The sequence below is a fragment of the Hirundo rustica genome, chromosome 9 (assembly GCF_015227805.2).
Source record: "Hirundo rustica isolate bHirRus1 chromosome 9, bHirRus1.pri.v3, whole genome shotgun sequence".
Taxonomy (NCBI): domain Eukaryota; kingdom Metazoa; phylum Chordata; class Aves; order Passeriformes; family Hirundinidae; genus Hirundo; species Hirundo rustica.
In genome coordinates, this window is record NC_053458.1 from 8980467 (window position 1) to 9002211 (window position 21745).

The window sequence follows — 21745 nt, forward strand, 5'->3', positions numbered from 1 at the left end:
TCTGCCTCCGCCGCCCCGCCGGTGCCGCCCTTTATCGGGCGCGTCCCGGGGCCGCCCCCGCCGCCGGAGCCCCCCGCCCCGTCCGGCCCCCGGGGCCACGGCGCGGCGCCGCGGGGAGCCCGCACCCTCCTGCCCTCTGCTGCTGGAGCCGCCGTGGGACGCGCTGCCGAGCCCGTGTCCTCTCCCGCCGTGGGACATTGGGGGGCGGCGGTATCAGCCCCGCGGGTGTTCCAGCCTGGGCCGGAGGCAGCAGCTCTGGGCTGCGCCCCGCCGCCCTCTCGGCGTGCTGGGCACCGTGCTTGGGGCTCTCCGGCTGTGGGCACTCACGGCCCCGGGTACCGGCCTCCCCTCTGCCAGCCGAGGCCGAGGCGCCCCATCTTCGCAGGCTGGTTCTGTGCGTGACCCGCTGGTCCCCCTTCTCGGCACCACCCGGGCAGGGATCTCTCCAAAACCCGAATTTCCAACGTCCTGGGCCGAAAGAGAAGCTGGCAAAGGAGGGCGCTGGGGAACGGCCGCACGAGCCGGTTTGGCAAAGGAAAAGCCAAAGCTGCACGGGCCGTCCGCAGCTGCCGCACAGGGAGGTGGATTTTTGCTGGTGGGGACACGACAGGTGATGGCAGGAGAGGACAGTGACAGCCACGGCAGATGCCAGCACTGGAGCAGTCAGCAGAGACCTGCCATTGCCTAAGGGCTTCCAAAAGTGATTTTCTTTGGAAAGACGCTTTGAAACAGGGCCGGTTTCCCACAGAGGAGGACTGCAAGAGAGCCACGCCGCACGGGGGGAGATGCTTCCTCCCCAGGCCTTGCCTGTCCAGTGCACCTTTGGGGCAGGAGCCTGTGCTGGTCCCCTCGCCAGTGCCCACAGTGTGTCCCTTCCACTCGTCATCAAACCACAGAGCAATGCAGGAGGCAGGGGAGACCTCACCCCGCAGGAAACCAGGCTCTATGAGCTCAGCACACTTCACACCCCACACCCGGCTCCCCCAAAACCCCACAGCACATTCCCTGCCTGGCTGTAATGATACATTTCAGCAGGATGAAGTCAGCCCCATTGGGCTCCAGCCAAATCCCAGGGGTATTTGGGGGAAGCCTCTAACCCTCGCAGGTACAGGCTATGGACACAACCCATGCTGCAGCTGGGAGCTGTACCTTGTCCCCTCACTGCCTGTAGCCTCAGCCCTTTTCTGCAGCAGCTGCCAGGGACCTGCTCAGAGTCAGTGCCAAGCCTTCATTCCTCTCCCAAAGGGGGACAGCTGCTCCAAAACCCCCTCTCATATTGCTCCTCTCCCAAAAGTTGCCCCATCCCAGCCTGACCATTTGCTGCGCACAATCCCCTTACCAAAAATAATTTTTGGCAAATACGTGAATACTTGCTCTCCTTCCCAATCATCGCCAGCCACAGGGAAAAACGAGGATGAGCTACGGACTGTTCCCCTCACATCCTCCAGCTGCAGCCTGGGGTTCTGGTGCTCCCCAGCATCACCCACCTGAGCCCCATTAGGGAGCCAGGGCTGGATTTTCTGGTTCTCTGGGAAGGCCTGACCTGACCACAGAAGGACGAGTCCAGTGACATTCCCTTGTCCCTCCTGCCCAGCAAGGCCACGCCGTCTCCCCGCTGTCCCCATCCTCTCCACAGGCCAGCTGGACCCTGAGCATCCCCTCCCCTGGAGCGTGGGGATGCCTCTCACCAGGGCACGGGCAGCAAAGCTCCTCCAAGCAGCCTGTCCCTGGGAGACTGAGCAGGGAAGCGGCCTCAGTTTCCCTCCTGGTAAAGCACTGGGTGAGAAGCCCCAGGCATCACCAGCCATGGAGACCAGCCAAGTCTGTGACTGACAGGATTTTGGGATATCCCCAGCCGGGTGAGTCCCTTGCAAAGGGCTTTCACGTGTCTGTTTTGGGCTGGCAGCATCTACCCAGCTGTCTGTCCAGCATCCAGGCACCCGGGCAGTCAGGACGGATGGACACACTGCCATGTGCCAGCCGTGAACCCGACTTTGGATTTGCAGATGGAAGTTACTGAATGCTGCAAATTTGTGCTGAATTCATCACTTCCCACCTCCTGAGGCGGAGAAATAAATATCTACATCAGCCAAAAGTTGTTGGTGTCTTGAAATATTTCAGTTCTCAGCTTCGAAAGGACTCAGGGCATTTTGGCTGGAGAGCTGGGGAAATCCTATTCCCCCACCTTGGGAGGGACCAGGCAGTGGGACCACAGAGATTTCCCTGTGGCTGCGGCTCCCGCTCCCGGGGGAATCCTCCCCATTTCTGTGGCTATGTGCAAAACCACGACTTGGCTCCCAAAAGCAGGAGCTGCCCCACCTGGTGCTGCCATCTCCGCCGTGTGGGGCGCGGGGTGTAAATCCAGGGGTGACGAGGTGTGTCCCGGGAGGGGGAGGATCCGTCCCTGCGCCTCACGCAGCCCGCGTTAACCACGGTGCTGCCCCAGCCGTGTGCTGAGAACGCCGCCAGCGAGGGGCTCGATGACAAGGACGGGACGGAGCGGGCTGAGCTCCCTCCCGTGCGCGTCCCTCCAGAGCCAGCCCCGAGCCTGCTGCCGCTGCCCGCCGGCCACATTCCCGTGTTCCTCACGCGTGTCCAGCCGGCAAATCCCCTCGCGTTAATCACCCAGGGCCACGCCGAGGCGGCAGCTGCCGGGAAGCCGAGCCGGGCGGGTTCGGGGATGCGGAGCGGGGTCACATCGGGACAGCTCCGTGCCCGAGTGCCGGCACTCCGCGGGCTGTTGCAGGCGGCAGAGCCGGGCTGAGCAGCCCCCGCCGCTGCCCCGCCAGCGAGGATGGCCAGGGCTGGCTGGGTGCTGCAGCTTTCACCCCGGGTCGGGCCGTGGGACCCGCCCCAGCTCCGCTCCCGGGCTGCGCTGTGCCCGCTGCCCGGAGAGCTGGCACCGAGGGGCTCTGGTGCCCTGCCAGCACCCCCTCCAGCACCTCCTGGCAGCTGCCACGCAGGGAGGCACAGGGAGAAGCCCCGGCAGCACCTCCAGCCTTTCCCCGTGTTCCTCGGGTGTTCTCCAGCCTCTCCCTCCCGCGCTGGGCAGCCCCAGCCCAGCACACAGCCCGGTGGTGGTGGGGGCAGAGCTCGGCTGCGGGAGCGAGTGGCGACAGGCTGCCCATGGATGCCACACTGGGAGCTTGTTTGAAGAGGCACTTGGCTCTCCCTAAACCAAAATCCACAGAAGCCAGAGCTCAATCCTGGGCACTCTGGAAGAAACCCGAGAGACGGGGAGTTTTCCTGCTCCTAAAGAGAAAGCAAAGCAAGGCCCATTCCGAATTGATGAAACAGCGGTGATACCAAAAAAGCCAACTCTGAAATGTCAAATGAAATCAAAAACTTTTTCTCTAGGTTTTTTTCTGGCTGGGAAGCGCTCAGCCCAGCTCTGCAGCCTCACTTTCTCCAGCCGGGCATGTTAACAGCTCTATTTATGCTCTATTTATTCACAGCCATGTGGCCAACCTCCCTGGACGTGGGCATGGCAGCCCCCAAAAGCAAAGAGGGGAGAAGCGGGACCCCTGTCACTTTGGAAAGGCCAGGACAGGCAGCCAAGGTGGGTGCTGAGCATTCCCTGGAGATGCTCCCACCAAGGGTTATCCCTCCAGCCAAGGGAGGAAAGAAGATGCAGAAGGGCATGGGGACCTCAGTGGGGAGACCACTCTCTTCCACACAGAGCCATCCTGGGCTGCTCAGACAGGAGCAAAGGGCAGCCTGGAGGGAGCTGTGGGGTGCAGGGAGCAGGGACAGCTCCTCCTGCTCTCTCCACAGAGCAGTCAAGGCCAGGCAAGCCAAGGCAAAGCTCTCATTGCCATGAGTGCTGCCCATTAATCCAGCGAGGATGGATTAATCAGGGCCTGACAAGCAGCTCCTCTGGCTCATTCAGTAGCAGTAAAGGCCTGAAGCACCTCTGCAGCCTTCACAGGGTGCTCTCTGAGGGCCTCTGCCCACCCTGGGGATGTGCCAGACTCTGGGGTTTAAATTAACCAGGTAGGGGTGACACAGGGTGAGGGGCAGCCCAGGGCACAGAGTTTTGGGAATGATCCTGGTGCAGTGCAGCTGGAAAGGGGTGTACGGGGTGCTCTGGGGGTTCTGGGGGCAGGAGCCAGCCCGTGAGAGCTGGGGTGATGTTGCCCCATGCAACCACTGCAGGGCTGGGGACAGTGGAACTTGGCTCCAGCAGGAAATGGCGCCTGTGTGTTTGGGGACCTCAAGGTGCATCAGGAGGGAAGGAACTGCGCTGGGAAGGAGGGATCCCACTCAGCATCCTGGGAAGGGGGGCTGTGGGTGTCACACCAGGTTGTCCCCCTGCCCCTGAGCCGCAGGACTGCGTCGATTCCTGGCCTGTATGTTGGATTGATCCTAGGAGGGGATGGGTGGTGACACAGATGGTGATGTGCCCACCAGCCACCCCAGCTCTGACCCTGTCCCAGGAGGGAAACACCTCCTCGCCTTTCCCCAGGCACCTCCCGAGCTCTGGCGCTGTGCTCAGCCTGGCTGACTTCACAGCCCTGTGGGACACACTGGGGATCCAGGCAGGGCTTCAGACGCTCAGCAAAACCTCCTCACCCTGGCGGGGCACAGGGAACATGACTGGGGAAGCTTGGGTGGGGAGGGCAGCATCTGCCTGTTCACAGCCAAACCTGACTCTGTCCCACCTACACCACCAGCAGCATGGTGCCAGCAGAAATGGGACGAGGGAGAGAAAAATCCCTTTTGACCCCCAAGGACCAGCAGCTGGGCTGGATCCAGCCAGGCAGTGGGGGCTGAGTGCTGCCCAGGGAAGCACAAAGGGGGAGGAATCCCCCAGGATGCTGCTGCCCTGCACCATCAGGCCATGCACAACAGGGAAAGGAAGAGGGGTTTGCTGAAATTGTGGATGAGAAGGGTCATACATCTCCTGCATTGCTCTGCTGGCCTTTGTGTCCATTTCCCCAGTTTTCCCAGCACTTGGAATTCCTCCCTGGACTTCATGCCACCCCTGCACTGCTGCCTGCAGTGGCTTGGTTTCAGCCAGCATGCATTTCCCAGAGCCTGTGTTTTAGGTACCATCTATTTTTAGGATGTCCAACCTGCAGCAAAGACAAGGAGCTACAACCATTTCAGAGAAGTCAGCACAAGAAGAAAGGATTTAGAAAAGGAAAAAAAAAAACAAAAAAAAAAAAAACAAAAACCACCAAGGCAAGCCTTTGAGCCTTTGGGAACGTCACATCCACCTCTCTGTGCCTCACAGACACACAAATACTGGGATGGCTTTTCCAAGCTCAGGAGGAGAGCAAGGAACCAGAGCATCCCTGAGCTGGGATTCTCCATGACGTCTCCTGCCTGTCCTGTGCGTGTTTTTTAGCCTGGTTAAGGGATGGGATTCTATGCGGGTGCACAGGGAGAGCTGGCTGGCATAAGGGGGGTGTCCATGGGTCCTCTCCTGTCCTTTAGCACCTCTAAGGAAGGATGGAGACCCACGGACGAGAGATCTCCGTCCTACAGAGGATGCAATTTGGGAGCAGAGATGCTGCATCTGGGAATGAAGTCATCCACCTACTCCTACAATTCTCCCTCCTCCTGCTCGGTAGCCGGGTGCCCCCCGCCCCCCGACGCGCTGCGGCGGGGGGGGCCGCCCGGCTACCGAGCAGGAGGAGGAGGAGGAGGAGGGACGCTGACATCACCGCCGGAGCGCGGCTCGGCGGGGCCGGGAGCCGGCTCCGCTCCGCTCCCGTTCTCCGCTCCCGCCGGCGGAGCCACCGCGCCCGGTAAGGCTGGAGGGGCGGCGGGAGGGCTCTGGGAGACGGGTGGGTGGATGGACAGACGGACGGCTGCTGCTCAGCCTCCCTCCATCCCTCTTCCACCGGGTCCTGCTGGAAGCTGGGGGGACAGTGGGTCGGCAGCAGCACACAGTCTTTCCCCCTAGGGATGATGTCACTCTTGGAGGAATATATAAAAATGCACCAAAAAAAATTTAAAAAAAAAAAAATAAAATAAAAAAAAAGAAAGGAAAAAATAAACCCAAAGCCTCATGAAAATCCTACATCTTCATTTGCCAGCTCCGTGCAGCAATGCCAGGCTGGAGCTGCCGGAGGGGAGCTGCGTGCGGCAGGAGGTTTCTCAGCACATATGTCTATTTTAAAAACCCGTGGCGTGATCTCTTGCCCTACTTTCCAGACTCTTGCCGGTACTTTCCTTGCGTGCAGTGGCCGAGCCCTGCTGGCGGGAGCTCCCAGGGAAGCGGGAGCCGAGCGAGCCCTGGGCTCTCCCTGGTGCCCGAGGCTGGGATGGGGGACGGGCACGAGGTTGAGGTCGAGGCAGAGGTTTGGTCACTAACGCGCTGCCTTTCTCTCCGGCAGAGGAGGGATGTCCCCGGCACGGTGCGGATGAGGCCAGGCTAACGAGGCATTGTCCCCTCTACCCCCATCAGCCTCATTTCGCTCCCCTCCGTCCGCCCCCGGTGAAGAAACATCTCCTTACCCACCCCTGAGCCAGCCAGCGCCGGGCGTTGCTGTGGCCCCACAGCGGGTTTGGGCTCGGAGGGCTCAGGAGCCGCTCTCCCCCTGGCAGATTTTCCATCGCCGAGGTTCCCACCGCGTGCCTGTGTGCGTGCAGGGAAGGGAGCGCTCCCAGCCCCTCGCAGCCACAGCTGCCCCGTGCTGCCACCCCGATGCCCGGCGGCTGGCCGGGGGCCGTGTGACCCACGCCGCCGGCGCCATGGCCTCCTCGGACGGGCTGCAGTACCGGGCTCTCTACGAGTACCAGAAGGACCGCGAGGAGGACCTGGCGCTGTGCCCCGGCGACGTGCTGACGGTCAGCAGGGCCGGGCTGCTCGGCAGCCCCAACTACAAGGACGGCGACGAGCGCAACCCCCAGGGTTGGCTGCACGGCGTCAACGAGCGCACCAAGGAGCGCGGAGACTTCCCTGGCACCTACGTGGAGTACCTGGGCCCCGCGCGCGTCCCCGCCGCCGCCGCCAAGGCCCGGCCACGGCCCCTGCCCCTGCCACCGGCCGGGACCCCCGCGCCCTGGGGTGAGTGCCGGGGAGCGGGAAGGTGGGAGCCCACGGGAGAGATGGCGAGGGTGCCGCGGAGCCGGGGTGGATGCGTGCGGCTGAGGTGGGAAACCACGCTCGGGATGGGGATCCGGAACCCAGAGAAAGAAGTTGTCACGGGAATTATCTGCCCTGGTGTAACGAGGCAGCCTCAGGAGGGGCAGGGGACGCCCAGAGCGTCGCTGCGCCCCAGGCAAACGTGGCTGCAGGGATTGCTCCTCACCAGCATCCCGGGCTGGCTGCCGTGCTGGCACGAGGTGTCCAAGGGGATCCACATCCATAGGAGCACAGAAGACCCCTTTGGCCCCTCAGGGAGGAGCAGAAAGCCCCAGGATGGTCCCCGGGGACCTTTTTTCCAACTGCTCCTCTCCCCACCACTGCGGCACCTGATTCAGCCTGCTCTCAGTGCCCGGGCAAGCGCTGGCCCTCGGCCAGCTCCCAGCCTCGCTGTCACTTTGTGCAAGCTGGGACGGGGGACAATCTTGGCAAGCGGCGTGGTCAGTCCCTGGGGGACTCCTCTGTCCCTGGGAGATGCAGCAGAGCACTGGGGGGGACATTGGGCAGGACCCTTCCTGGCACAGGGGCCTCCAGCCATTTCTCTGCCGAGCTTGTGCAGCCAGCTCTGCCCTCGCCACTCACAGTGGCCAAGAGCATTGGGGCCAGGAGGGATTTCACAGCAGTTCCACGATGCACACGAGCTAAAACATATAAAACCAAAGTAAGAATCCCCCCCTCCCAGCCAGGCACATCCTGGTGACCCCAGTCAAAGCCATGGGATGTATGGAGCAGAAATGGCTCTCTGTGCTGGCCTGGGGCTGGGAGAGCAGCATCACGTTCAGCCGTGGCAGGAAAACCTGCCCAGCTGCCGGTCTGGCACTTCAGACACCCTCCTCACCCACTCTGGGAGCAGTGTGGTGTCCAAAGGAGCAGCCCCTGTGCTGGCTGGGCACTGGATGTGCCTTGGCCTGCGTTTAGAGGGGCACTCAATGATGAGGAGTCTGTCTCCCTTCAAAATACGGTTCAGGACCCCCTCGTCACCGGGGTTTGTCATCACCTAGCTCCTGGGCTGTGCACGGCACCATCCATGTCCACGTGTGCCGTGCAGCTCCTGATGTGCGGCCCCACAGCCATGCAGGAAGGACACCGGGTCCCCCCACGCCTCCCCTCACCCAAACGCAGGAGCTCCTCCCCGACCAGTGCGCCAAGGCAGCTGCAGTCCCAGCAGCACTGGTGAGGCTCTGTGAGCAGCTACGTGCTGGGCTTGCAGCAGGGTGGAGGCCGCTTTTGGGGGGCGTTTATCCAGCCTGATGAGGGGTTTGAGCCCCCTGCCCAGGCCAGCTCAGTGGTGAGACCTCCGGCTGTGCCGCGGGCAGAGCCCTGGAAAACTGAGGGCGGTGTGGAGATTTCGGGGCAGACAGGAGCAGACCCCAGGGCTCTGCAGCCCTGCTCACCAGGAAGGGTGAAGAGGGAGACGTGCCGTGGGACCCCTGCCCGCAGGTGCTGTGGAGATTCCCTACAAACCAAGGAATGTCCACAGCAGGAAGCACATCCTGGCCAGAGAGCCTGGCCCACAGGCAAGGTCTCAGTGCAGGCACCCCAGCCCTGCGTGCACTCAGGTGAAAGGATAACAACACTTAAAATTGTAAAATCCATAGTTTTTAGTAGGGAAAAGGAGCCCTCAAGCCAGGTTTTGGGGTAGGTTGGGGAGGGCACTGCCATCAGCAGGACGTGCTCTGGGCATGGCCAGGTGTCCAGCCCTGCTGTCCAGGGGGACACTGGGTGCTGCCTTCCCAGTGCTGTGCTGTGGGGTGCCCCTCCATGGGGTGCCTTTCCTGGGGTGATGCCAGGGTGGGCAGGCACCTCAGCAGGGGACGTTCCGTCCCACAGCCACATCGTTCTGCGGCATGGGAGCAGAGTGTGCCATTTCGTGTCAGTTTAAACCCAAACCCCCCAGCTCACAGGGCTCCCTTTAGAGTAAAAACCTCCAAAATCCTCTTGGAAGAGAAGATACTTTTGGGCTGATTTGGGGTTTTTTTGGTTTGGGCTTTTTTTTTTTTTTTTTTTTTTTTTTTTTTTTTTTGTGTGTGTGTGTGTGTGTGTGGTTTTTTGGGGGCTTGTTTTTGTTGTTGTTTGTTTGTTTGTTTGTTTGTGGGGTTGTTGGTTTTTTTTTTTTTTAAATTATTCCCGTACTGATTCCATTTCCAGACGGAGGTTTGAGGGATGCTTTTCTGGCAAAAAAAAAGCGCCCTAATTTATATTTCTGCATCAGCAGAGTACCCCCCACCCCAGAGTGCCCTCAGCTCCCACCAAGCCCTGGTGCCACACAGGGACCCTGAGCTGGCTCAGGCCATGGAGGAAGCCCTGAATGACAGACACTGCATGTCCCAGCCATGCCTTCGAGCCAGGGCTGGCCCTGCAGGGAGGAATGGTCCTTTTTCTTTTAATTAAATAACATCCCAAAAATGGCTCTGCAGCAGGTCTGAGTCCCAGGGCACTTCCAAGATCTTGCTGGCTGTTTTGTCCCTGACTTGGTGTCCTGGGCAGCACCACTGCCATGAGGCATCACCTCCACTACACCTTGGGGCATCAGGGTGCTGGGGTCCAGCCTGGCACAGCTTGGGGCCACTCCTGCCATTCCCAGCAAGGAGAAAGTTTGGGGTTTGGGTTTGTTTTGTTGGGGTTTTTTTCAGTCACTCCCTTTCCCCAAGCCATTGACTTGGAGGAAAAGCCCAGCTTCCCTAATCACAAAACCACTCGTGCAGCGGGGACATTTTTTGCATGAGGTTCCAATGACGCACTTTGGTTTAACCCTGAAATCTCCCCCGTTGCCACCCAAGGCACCAACACACCCTCACTGGGTGGCAGAGTTCCCCCTTGCTGTGCTTGGGGGTTGTGGCCGTGCCTGGGCACTGGAGCAGCCACCCACGAGTGGCAGATTTGCATCACCATCTGTGAGCACCAGGGCATCACCAGGGTGAGGATCAGAGCCTGCATCCACCTGTTGCAGCCAGGTTGTGTTTTTTGCAAAAGACTGAAGGCAGTGTGGCCCTGCCCAAAGTCCCTCTTATTTTTTTTTTTTTTTAGCCCTTTGACGTGCTGCCCGTGCTGCAGCAGCCACACACAGCGCTGGTGTGCTGCAGCCACTGCCAGCCCCCTGCCCCCTGCCTTTCTGGGGGTCTCAAGGCCACTGGGGAGCAGGGAGAAATCCCAGCACTGCCCTGCCAAGGTCTCCATTAGGTTTAACCCACACAGGAAGGGGTGATAAAGAGGGATGGAGGGGTACAACGTGCCCCGGGGTGAGGACAGCTGCTCTCCCGCCTGCCAAGGGGTTTGCTCCTCTCTGCCATGGTCTGGAGTGAGGTGTCCTTGGTCTGAAACCCAGGAGTGAGCAGCACATGGGGATTTGTGCTGTGGGAAGCTGGCCCCTGTTCCCGTGATGGGCTCCTCAGGGGCTGAGGGAGGTCTGCACCAGCCAAGGGGAGACTGAGACCTCCCTGGGCCTGCTGTGCACAGCAGGTGAGAGCTGCAGAGAGACGTGGCTGTGGTGGGCACGGACCCCAGCTCCTGCCTGCTGTCACCCTGGGCCATGAGTGACGAGAGGGGCGGTCTCGGTGCCGTGGGAAGAGAGGTGGGGAAGGGCTTTGGCTTGGAGGATCTCCGTGCCCAGGATGGGATGCTCCCCACGGGCAGGGCACACGCCTGAGCAGGTCTTTGCACCTCAGCAAGCAGCCGAGCCCCCAACGGTGACTCTTATTGCAAAAAGAAGATAAAATAAAGGGAGAAGTGCTCAAAAAAATAGACACACATGAGCCGAAGTGTTGTTTGTGGCTGTGCCAAAGCGGCAGCTTGATCCTGTCCCGGGGCAGCAGGGGAAAGTGCAATTCCTACAGGCAGGAATTTCCAAACCCCTTCTCCCCTTCTTTTCACCGCAGGACTCCCCGGGCAGGCAGAGCCCAGCGAGCAGCCCGCCCTCCCCGAGCAGGCGCTGCCCACCGTGGCCAGGCTCATCGAGGCGCTGGAAAAACGAGGTACGGAGAAGCACAGCCCCCATCAGCAGGGCACCCCCGGGTGCACACACAGCCCCCTCTCTGCGCGGTTCAGAGCGCCCCAAGAGCACCGCTACGGCCAGACCTCTCCCCGTGGGCAGCGCGGGGGAGCGCGGCGTTCTCAGTCCCTGCCGGCTCCCCCCGCGTCGGGAAGGAGGAGGTGGGCTCAGCGCTGACCCCCCTCTCCCGTCTGTGTCCCAGGGCTCGACAGCGAGGTGCTCTACAGGTCCGGGCCCGGCGTGCTGGGGGATGCTGAGCTGAAACAAGCCCTGCTGGCTGGTGAGTCGCGGAGCCGCGTCCCTCCCGTGTTCCAGGAGGGAAGGGGGCCGTGCAGGTGATGCTGCCCTGGCAGGGAGGGGTTACAGCACCCACATCATCACAGCCCCGATCCCAGCCCGCGGGCGATGCAGCTAGAAGTGATGCAGGTGCAGGGCAGGGGCGCTTCGGTAGAATCTTTTTTTTTCTTTCTTTTTTCTTTTTTCTTTTTTCTTTTTTTTTTTTTTTTGAGGAGGGGTGGTGGAGGGGAGAAAAAATGCTTGGGTTTTTAAATCTCTAGGGTTTGTATCTGAGAAGCAAGGCAGGGAGAAAGCCTCTTGCGGCCAGGGAAAAAGAGGAAAGGGAAAGATAATTTACCAGAATGGGAAGCTGTTTGCAAGACTTAGGGGCATGAGCAGCGTAGGGGGGGAAGGGGAGAACCATCTCCCCGTACCTGCTTGTAAATCCACGGCTGGGATGGGATGGCACACGGCGGGGGACGGCGGGGACGCGACGGATCCAGCGTGTCGCTCAGATCTGGGGGGTTTTTTGGGGTGTTGTGGGGTGCATCGAGCACCCCCATCCCCCGGCCGCGGCGCCCAGAGGGCGGCACTGTGACACCAGGCACGGGCGGCCCCGCAGAGCCCCGGGCTGGCCCCGCATCCCGAGCGCATCCCGGGCGCTGCCGGCCGGGGGGCGGCGGGAGCCGGGCGGTGTTGCTGGGGAGAAGCGCTGTGATGAAATCGCTATATTAAGCACCATGACCTCATCGCTTCCCGCGCACCGGGAGCCGAGTCCCGCCGGGCGGGGAAGGAGGGATGCAGGAGAGGAGAGCTGGAGCTCCCAGCGATGCTCCTTCCCCGCGGCCCGAAGAGGGCTGCGCTCCCCGCGGAGGTGACGGGGGTTAGGGGCACCCCACCACCCCGCTCTTCTCCCCAAGCTGTGGGCTGAGGAAGCCCGGAGAAGTGGGTGATCTTCTTCCCAGCCCTGTACCCAGGGCCAGGTTTACTGGCTGAGCTCTGGAGAAGGTGAAGGCACCCGAGAGCAATCCCCTGCACTCCCTGGGCACTGGTGCCTAGGCTGGGTGTGAGAAGAAGGTTTTGTTTTCCAAGCACGCGGGAGTTACGGGTCCTCCATTCCTCCCATGCAGCTGGGGCAGCATCCCGGGCAGCTCCAGGGTTCCCCACAGAGCTGCACCACAGCAGTTATCGCCAAAATCCTGCTCAGCCTTAGGAGATTCTCCCAGCCCAGGGGCAACCCCTGCTGGCTTGGCCAGAGCTCTGGGCACCTGGTGGGTCTGTCTAGGTCTGTCCATTTCCCACGGCGGGGCCCAGCACTAGTCAGAGAAATGCCATTGTGGTTTTCAAGACATTTGAAAGTCCTTAAAAATCACCAACAGCCCTGGGAGACTTGATACTCCCAAGCCAACATCTCCTCTGGGACCGAAATCTTTAATTGGGCCCCTCAGGGGGCTGCCCCATGTGCTCAGCAACACGGAGCTGGGCAAAGGCAGAGTTCCCCAGAGCTGGAGGGGGTAGGACAAGTCTCACACTTATCAGCTCTCAGCTGAAGGGGCTGATGCTCAGCCATGCCAGCGGGATGCTCTGCCACAGGATGGGAATGACGTTCCTGCCGGAGTCAAGCATCCCAGCAGAGGCCAAGCTTGGCAGCCTGCTCCTGCTGCAACCTCCTGCAGGCCACAGAGCCAGTGGTGCTTCCCCAGGACCCTGCTGGAGCCCACACAGGGCTGGGAAAGGCAGGAGAGCATCTCTGCTTTGTCTCCCGTACAAGCCCTCTCATTGCATTTGGTGGAATAAAACAGCCCTGCTGGAATATTGGAGCTTTCTTGCCCCGTGGGTGAGAAGACAGAGGCAAGAGTCACATTTCCCTTCCTCCCCTGCTCCTGCTGCTTCGCCCCTCCAGCGTGCCATCTCTGCCAGCAGCCTGCCTGCAAAAGTCAAGCTTCATCTTGGGGAATGGGGAGAAATCAGAGCCAGGATTGGTGGCTGCTGGAACTGAACCACATCTCGGCTGGGGAGAAAACCAGGTTCCCACTGGGGGTTTCAGCTTCCCTGTGAATCCAAATCGCTCTGGCGTTTGGCAGTGGTGGCAGGAAAACTGCTAGAAAGTGCAAGGAAAAAGGAGCAAGGGCTGAAAAAGTTCAGATGTTGGGTTTCTAACTCCCATATCTCAATGTGTCAGAGAACTAGGAATGTTTTCTGCACTGAAAGAGTATCTGAACTTCCAGGGGGAAGAAGGAGGACCTTGGGAGACAAGGAGCCGTGCAAGTCAGAGCAGCCCTGGCTGTCCCTAGGAGCCCATGGGCACTGTGTTCCAGGGCTGGCAGCACAGGCACCCTTTCCCCATCCCTGACCCTTTTAGAGCTCTCACCATGGGGGATCTTACCTGTGGGCAGTTCCTGAGCTAAACATCAGCCAGGTTTGGGATGAAGGCTTCCCATCCTCTTGGCAGCATTGGACAGAGTGGCTCCACCTGGCTCCACAGTCTGAGCGGAGCCTGTCCCCATCCCCATCCTGGCAGTGGTGACATTCTGCAGGTCAGTGGCCTCTGACTGCTGTCTAGAGCCTGTGCACCAAAATCGGTGCTTCCACGATGGATGGTGCAAGAACAATTAAGAGAGGCAAGGGGGGCATGCAGCATCACTGAGCATGAGAATCAGTCACACAGTGGCACCTAAAAGGGACTTAAAGAAAAGCTGCAGCTTCACAGGGGGGCTGAGGAGGGCTCACCAAAGGGTGGGAGGTGATCAGCCAGCCATGAGCCCAGCTGCAGTGTCAGGGAAAGAGGATGGGCTGAAAAAGAGGAATAAAGCAGAGTTTCACCCTGCCACCCCCAACACTCCCTGCAGTGCCTGGATGGGGCTGCTTCATGCCCTGGGGTATTTCTGTGATGTGGGGCCACACACTGACCCCGAGAGTTTCCAGCTCCCAGCACTCCTCCTGTCCCCTGCGTGCAGCTCGGGGGCTGTTTGGAGCACAAGGGATGGGGCAAATCACCTGCTACATCCACAGTCCCTGGGGACATGAGGTGATGAGTCCCTTCAGGGCCCGGACCTGATGTCTTCTGCCCCCACCACAAGCTGGCTTGGGGTTCTGTCCACACTCCTCTCCTCCTGGGATGTGGCAGGCAGCCTTCTCACGGCTGCTGCTGGAAACTTGGGACATTCCCCGTGTGATAGCAGCAGAGCTGTGGATGCGCTGGTGGGTGCTGGAGCCCTCCAGAGCTGAGGGACCCGAGCTGGGGGAGGTTTGGCTTGGGAATGGCTGCAAAGTCCTGCGTGTAACGTCCGGGCAGCGCTTTGCCACCGCCGAGCAGGGAAAGTCGGCGCGCTTATCCCTCCTCCCCGGTGGGGGACAGCGCCCAGAGATCTTGCAGGGTCCTCACCCCAGAGGTCCGTGGGTGCTCCCTACGGCTCAGATGGGACCGAACCCTCGCGGGACGGCGGCGACGCGCTCGAACCTCCCCCGCGCTTTGGATAACCCTGCTCTGCTCGGGGCTCTGGAGTCCAGCTGCAGGCGTAAACACCGAGACCCTTCCCCAGATACAAGCGCAGCAATGGGAAGAGGCTCCGCTGTTGTCAGGGCCAGGCAGGAGCCGGCTGCGGCTCGGGTGCCAGGGAGAACGCGTCGGCAGAGCGAGGCGGATTGGAGCCGGTGTCTCCGGGCGTGCCGGGGCTGCGCCGCCGTCCTGCGCGCTCGGATGCGCGGCCCGGGCGCGGAGCAGTCTGCCTGGAGACACGCTCACGTGCCCGGGAATTAGGTCAGGTCTCGGTGGGGATTAGCGAGCCATGGTGGGTCCCGGGGCTTCGCTGGGGCTGCCAGGAGCTGCTGCTAGGCAGAAAGGGTCGGGGAGCGAGGAGCGGCTTGGGGGGGCCTCGCAGCGCTCCCCCCGTCACCACGGTGTGGATGCACGGGGAGGGAGCGCGTCCCCGTCCTTGTCCCTGGGGTGCCACGGGGGATCGGAGCCCCCCTGAGGGCTCTGGTTTCCCCCGGGCAAGCTCATTCCACCAGGATGACTTTCCTCCCGAGCGTGAGGCGTCCCGGTGCCTGCGGCACTGCTTTTTATTTATACCTGCAGTGGAAATAAACCCCGTGTCGTCAGAGCCTGGCGAGAGGCATGAGCTCATCTCTTATATTTGGTGGTGATGAAAGAAGGGTAAATAAACGGCAGCGGCAGAGACCCATCCCTGCCAGACCCATCAGGGAGAACTGGGGGTGAGTTTTGCCATCCCCTCCCATAGCTGCTGGGAAAACTGAGGAAGGGGACTGCCTTAGGGAAGGTGAGGTGGGGGAAGGCAGTCTCAAAGGGAATCCCAGCACCCCTACCCTGGCTGAGTGCCGGCCAAGGGGACGGCGGGGTGAAACCCAGCTAGGAGAGCGTTTGGGGCTGGCAGGAGCTCCTGTGCACGGGCAGGGCGTGTCCTGGCAGCTGCCAAGCCCCCAGGTACCAGCAGGCCGGCTGGGAGAGGTTACAATGATGCTGAGTCAAAGCTGGGAAATACTGCCTGATTTGGTGCAGTTTCCCAGTAAAACCTCACTGAGATGCCCTGATCTCGAATGCCTGCTCAGCATCCCTGCGGATGGGAACGTCCAGCCCCCACCTGTGAACAGCAAGCACATCTCTCTAGCACCCACTGACAACTAAAACTAAAAGGTCCAGAAGGGGTAGGGAAACTCCCAAGTCGGTATTTCAGCCAGCCCCAGGGTGGTTTGGGTCCCTCTCTGTCACAGGGACCACACACCTGAGAGCATCTCACTGCAGCAGCGCTCGGTGGCCAAGGTCCAGCTGAGCCTGTTGGACTCGCTGCTGGGCAGGGGGCCCTGGGTGCTGGGCAAGGTTGGCACCCTGTCACCCACGAGCTGCTCAGGGCTGTGGGAGCAGCCATCACCTGTGGCCACATGCAGGGGACAGCTGGTTACCAGGACCCGCTCAAGCCTGTCCTTCAAAACAACCCCCACGTCCCCCGCAGCCCCTCCTGGCTGAACATCCTCCACGTTTACCGAAACTCGGCCTTACTCACGCCTCCCTGGCTGGCTGCAGCTGTGGGAGACGTCCTGGAGTTTCCTGCCCAGCCTGACTCAACCCAAAGCTCCAGCACCTTTCTGCCCCTGCTGGGATGTGGGCTCTGGAATCCCAGTGGGAGGAGGCTGGGAGACTTTCCCTCTGGGCCAGTGGCCGTCCCACGCACCCTGTCCCCAGTCCCAGATTTATTCCTGTTTTTCTCCCCTCCGTGGGCAAGGTATGATAACCACTGGTCCCCAGATGCTTGCTCTGCCAGCAGGTCAGCAAGCAGGCTGTGTGTTGGAGTGGGTTGGTATGGGGTCGAGGTTGGGGGTTTTTGGGGTGTTTTCCTCCTAATTATGGCAGGCAGATGGAATCCCTCCGTCATTCCTCCATCATTCCCCTGGGGAAAGGATGGGAACATCTGGAGAGCAGCAGGAGAGCATTGACTCATCCTGCAGCTTCATTAACTTCTTATAGCTGGTTATCATCTCCCTCAGATAAGAAGAGAGCAGCCTCCGTGGGGTCAGGCCGGTGGTAATTGTTTGGGAAGGCTCCAGGGTTAACCCTTCCCCAGCTGCCGGCTGAGCCTCCCCGAGCTGCCGGGGCACAGCCGGCGCTGGGGAACAGCTCGGAGCAGCCCCCAGTTGTGCTCTCAGCCTGACGGCGAGCCCAGCTCACCAGGGCAGCTCCTGGGGCAGGAGGAGAGCTCCTCCCGGGGCAGGAGGACGCCACTGCATTTCCAGGAGGATGAGGACCACAGGCTAATGGCTACTTCTAGCCGACGTGCCACGGAGAATGATGCCAATCAGTCCCTGTCAGCGCGGTGTGAATCCCCCCGGCCTCCCCATCACGCCTCTCTCTGTAAAGATGTTTTTGAATCTCGCTTTGAAACCGGCTGAGCCTTCCCTTTGAACACCCCCCAGGCTCATGCCTAACGAGGCAAACAAGCTAATTAGGCCACGGTGGAGCCCCGGGCTGATCGCCTGGGGCCAGCGCCCGGCAGCGGCCCCTTCCCTGCGCAGGAACAGCTTGTGGCTGCTCTCCTCAATCCGTGCCAGCATCCTTAAGGCGAGCGACAGCTCTCTGCAGAAACCCTCGTGGAGGGTGGGAAGGACTTTGGGGTTTGCTCGGTGCATTCCACTGATGGGAAAGGCTCTCTGCGATGCAATGAGACCCTGGGACCCGCCAGCAGCATCCCTGGGGTTTAGCCATGCACTGTGAGTATTCAGCCAAAAACTGGTGTTGGAGCATTTTGTGGGATCCTTGACCCCACTCTCCTCCACCTGCCCAGCTCGAGACAACGTGCCAGCTCACATCTCCAGGGCAAGTGCTAGCAAAAATGGGGAACTGACCCCATCTCCCCACAAAGCCTGGCAGAAATGACCCTTCTGACCAGCCAAGAAGGTCCAGAGTTGTGGCTGGGAGATGGGAGCACGAACACGGACCAGAACGGGGCCAGGGTGCAGCTGGCACTGCCCTGCCCACCTCGAGGATGCCAAGGGCACAGTGGTCCACGGGACAACGCTGTGACTTTGTGGGGACAAAAGTTCTGGTGTGCCCGAAAGGCAGCACCCCCATCTGCCCCGGCTCACGTTTGGCCATGCTGGATGGCTGCCTGCCCCAGCGTGGTGGCACGTGTCCCAGCTGTCCCCACGCTGCCCCAGGACACAGTTCTCAGCTCCTGACAATGAGGTAGCGTCTCCAGTGGCTGGGTTAAAGGCTTCGCTTCGGGCATTGGCCAATCTGTTTTCTCTCCGTCTGGGAAGGCGCTGGCCATAAGGGACCCACTGCAGCCTGGTGGTGTTCCCACGCAGGCAGGCAGGCTCCCAGGCTGCCTGCTCCGCAGCAGGGACATTCCAGGGAGGGGAGATCAAGGTCAAGGTGTTTTAAAACGGCTTTTCCCAGCTGTTCCCCATCCCTGCCCTGCTGAATGTGTGCCTCTAAAGCCTCGTCCTAGGGAAGAGCGTTTCTCACCTCTTTTGGGTTTATTGCCCCAGAAGGAAGCACAGCTGGAGTGGTTGGAGACTCACAAGGTTTTCTGCTGGAAAATGCTGGGCTGGGAGATGGAGCATCTCCCCAAATGGCACCAATTTCAGGGAAGCTGCATCTGGGGGCAAAGACCCAGCGAGAGGCGTGGAAGAGGGCTCAGAGCAGGGCAAGCCCACAGTCTTCTCTGTCATTCCAGGCCATCTGGGGCCTGACACAGCATCTTTAAGAAAATTACAAATTTGATTTTCTTTTTATTTTAATTAACCATTTCAAACCATCTCAAATATGTTCATCTTTTTAACTATTCCCAACCTCCTGTACCCCTCACCCTCCAAATTCTCCAACAAGGAGAATTTCAAAACATCGCATTTGGGTCCAGTTTGAATCAAAGCCAGATTTTGAAACCTTCAGATCTTTGCAAAAGGCACCATCACCCTCCAGACAGCCACCACCCTGCCCAGCCAGGATGGGAGACCTCCAAGACAAACACATGAGGCAATACCAAAGGATGCTGAAAGGCTTCTTCCCCCTGGACCATGGTGAAGCAATGTCCCTGTGCTGGCCTGGCCATGGGGCTCGGACAGACACATCCCACCCTCTGTCTCCTGACAGACCGTGGGACATTTCTGCTCCTAGCACTGCCTCTGTCCTGAGCCCAGGACCCCTGAGCCCCTGAGCCCAGGCTGTGTGGCCTCAGACCCCCTCCTGCAGCATCCTTCACCCCCTCCCCAGCGCAGCCACCTTTCAGGGCTAGGAGAAGCGATGCCAATTGGGGCACATCCACAGCATTTCGGGATCGCCGGGGGTCACAAGGGCCTTAAGCAACTTGAGTTGCCTGGGAACCATAACCCCATTCCGTGGATGCATTTTCCGAGCAGTTCCTGCAGGGCTGGGGTTGGCACATGGCACCTGGCCCTGAAAACTGGAAGGTTCCTGGGGCAGTTGCTCAGTTCTTCCCATGGGTCCTATCCTGCAGTGGGCCCCCAGTGGAAAGGTGAGACTCCCCGTCCCATGCACTGGATGTAGAGTTTACACTAAGCAGAGATGCTGCCTCGTGCTCTCCTTGGGCACGTGGAACTCAGGGTCAGTGGAAATTGGGACAGGAATATTTGCAGGGGGAGTGGTGGCAGTGAAATCATGCACTGCTCCACTGGGGAGATGGGACATGGGCAAAGAAATCAGCCCCCAGGTCTGGAGGAAGGCACTCAGGGATGGAAGAGCTCCGAGCTGTGTCAGAGGGGAAGAACCATAGGCTCAGGGTTCCCTCTGTGTCTCTCCCTCCAGATGCCTCAGCAGTGGACATGGACCTGTACGAGGCCCAGACGCTGGCAGATGCCCTGAAGTGGTACCTCCAGGAGCTCCCCACGCCCCTCATCCCCCCAGCTCTCTACAGTGACTTGATCCACATGGCTCAAGGTAAGCACACATAGGTTCCCCCCACACCTGGCAACCTCTGTGGGGCTGGAGAAACTTTAGGAAACCCCTAGAAAGGCTTCCCAGCATCTCCAGGGTGGCTCTGACCATATCCCCTGCCCAGTGCTGCACTAAGGGCAGATTTTAAGGGCCAATGGGAACATCACCTGTGCTGGAGCAGCATGGCAGCATTTGGGAGATGCTCTGGGAAAGAAGGGAGATCCAGGGCCTGCTTTGCACCCACCACAGCGAGGTCTTCTCCCTCTGCAGTGCCCACAGGAGGAGGTGCAGCCTGCCAGGACGGGCAGTTGCCAGGGCTGGGTGATGCTGGCCCCAGAAGAAAGCGTTATTATAATATTTTGGCTCTGCTGCCTGGGATTCTTTTTCCTGTAATCTCATTAACTCCTGGCTTTATATGGGCACAAAAAAATTCTCAGCTTTTTCAGCTTAGTGCCGTTAGGAAGTGCCTTTAGGTCCCTGCAAGCTTTTGAGGCTCTGCACAAATGTATGAGACCATCAAGGCTTTGGGGTTTTTTATTTCTTTTCAAATAAACAGAGCAGGGCTCGTACCCAGGTCAGCAGAGCCCACGGCCCATCCCAACAGTGAGCCTGGACCAAAACCCATTTCAAGTGAGTCCTCACAGAGCCACTCAACCCCTTCCAGCCTGAGAGCCCGTGGGCATCACCAGGCACACAGGAAACCCTTGCCCACTGTGTTCGACATGGCCTGAACCTCTCGCTGCTTGTGAAATCAGGATTTCTTCTCCTCCCACAGCAGCTCTCATCTCACTGCCAGTTGCTGCAGTACCCTCCATCCCTGAGCATCACCTCCCCATCCTAAGCCAGATTAGTGCTTGGGTAGATGGTATTCTTGGCTGCCTTAAGAGGCACTAAAAGATCACCCGTGGCCAGACCAGCGTGGCCTTTTCCTACCGTGTCCTGATGGGAAAAGCCTACGGGCTCTTTGTGGCCTCCAGCGAGGAGAAGGTGAGGGACAACTCACACCCCATCCTCCCCGCTCTGCACTGAGACACAGAGCCAGAAGAAATACCCCTGGGGCTGGTGGCACAGAGAAGCTGCCTTCCCCTCACCCGTCAGAGGAGAAATCAAAGGCTGCCTCCTTTCCAAGGATAAAAATGCAATTAGGAAGCAATTAGCTGGGTTGCCTCGTTAAGCAACTTCAAAGGGAAGCGCCTTTCCCTGCAGCCTGTGCTGCAGTGGGCTCTGCTCATGGCACAACAGGGGCAGGAGGAGGAGGGGGCAGAACGGTGGATAAACCAATGGCAAGAGGATTCCCTTGGGGTTTAAAAGAAAAAATTAAAATATAAGTCTTTGAGGAGATGGTGCTGGGTTCTGGCAGCCTGCCCTGCAAGGCTCCTCTGCCCTGCTTGAGGCTGAGAGTTGGGCAAGCAGCAAGAGGACCACCTTCAAAAGGAAGGGGAAAACACTCCCAAATTCCCCCTTTGGCTGTGAGCCTTCTCCTGCAGGATCCTCTAGGTGCAAAAAGGTGTAAAAAAAAAAAAAAAAAAAGGCAGGAATTGCGGCAGGGGAGGCCCAGAGCAAAGCTAAACATCCCTGAGGAGCAGCTTGTGGGAACCAAGGGCTCACGAACACCCCATCGCCAGCACGGCTGGGTTGCAGACCTGCTTCGGAGGGGATCCCAGATCCCTGCCCCTCCGGCTCTGGTGCACCCTGGCTCCAAGGATGGATGTCGGGAGCTGGCTGGGCACCGGCCAAGCCTCGGTCCTGGCGCAAAGAGCGCGGGGAGCTGAGTCAGCCCCCGGCCGAGCCGGGCTTTGAAGCCGGCTGAGAGCAACCCAGGCCTGGGGACTTCCCTGTCCCCAGCAGATAAAAGGGCTGGGACAAGGCAGGAATGGAGGATGGCTGGAGAGCGGCTGTTTCCTGTGCCTGGGGCAGCATCGCAGTCCCAGGCGCTGAGCTCACAGCTCACAAGACCAGAGAGCCCCGGCCAAAGCTG

At 60.0% G+C, this 21745-nt stretch overlaps 1 protein-coding gene across 2 annotated transcripts in view; it reads left to right on the forward strand.

The window, feature by feature from the left end:
* The first annotated feature begins 5314 nt into the window (after nt 1-5314).
* Nucleotides 5315-21745, forward strand: part of PIK3R3 (phosphoinositide-3-kinase regulatory subunit 3) — a 77977-nt gene continuing 61546 nt past the window's right edge. Inside the window, exons 1-5 of one of the 2 annotated variants that reach the window (XM_058421710.1) lie at nt 5315-5335; nt 6345-7018; nt 10972-11067; nt 11287-11364; nt 19639-19770. In XM_058421710.1, coding sequence (XP_058277693.1) covers nt 6703-7018; nt 10972-11067; nt 11287-11364; nt 19639-19770 — 622 coding nt within the window. In that variant the 5' untranslated portion in view covers nt 5315-5335; nt 6345-6702. Of the gene's footprint in view, nt 5336-5654; nt 5754-6344; nt 7019-10971; nt 11068-11286; nt 11365-19638; nt 19771-21745 lie in introns of those variants that run through there. The other variant, XM_040072635.1, reaches the window with a different exon arrangement.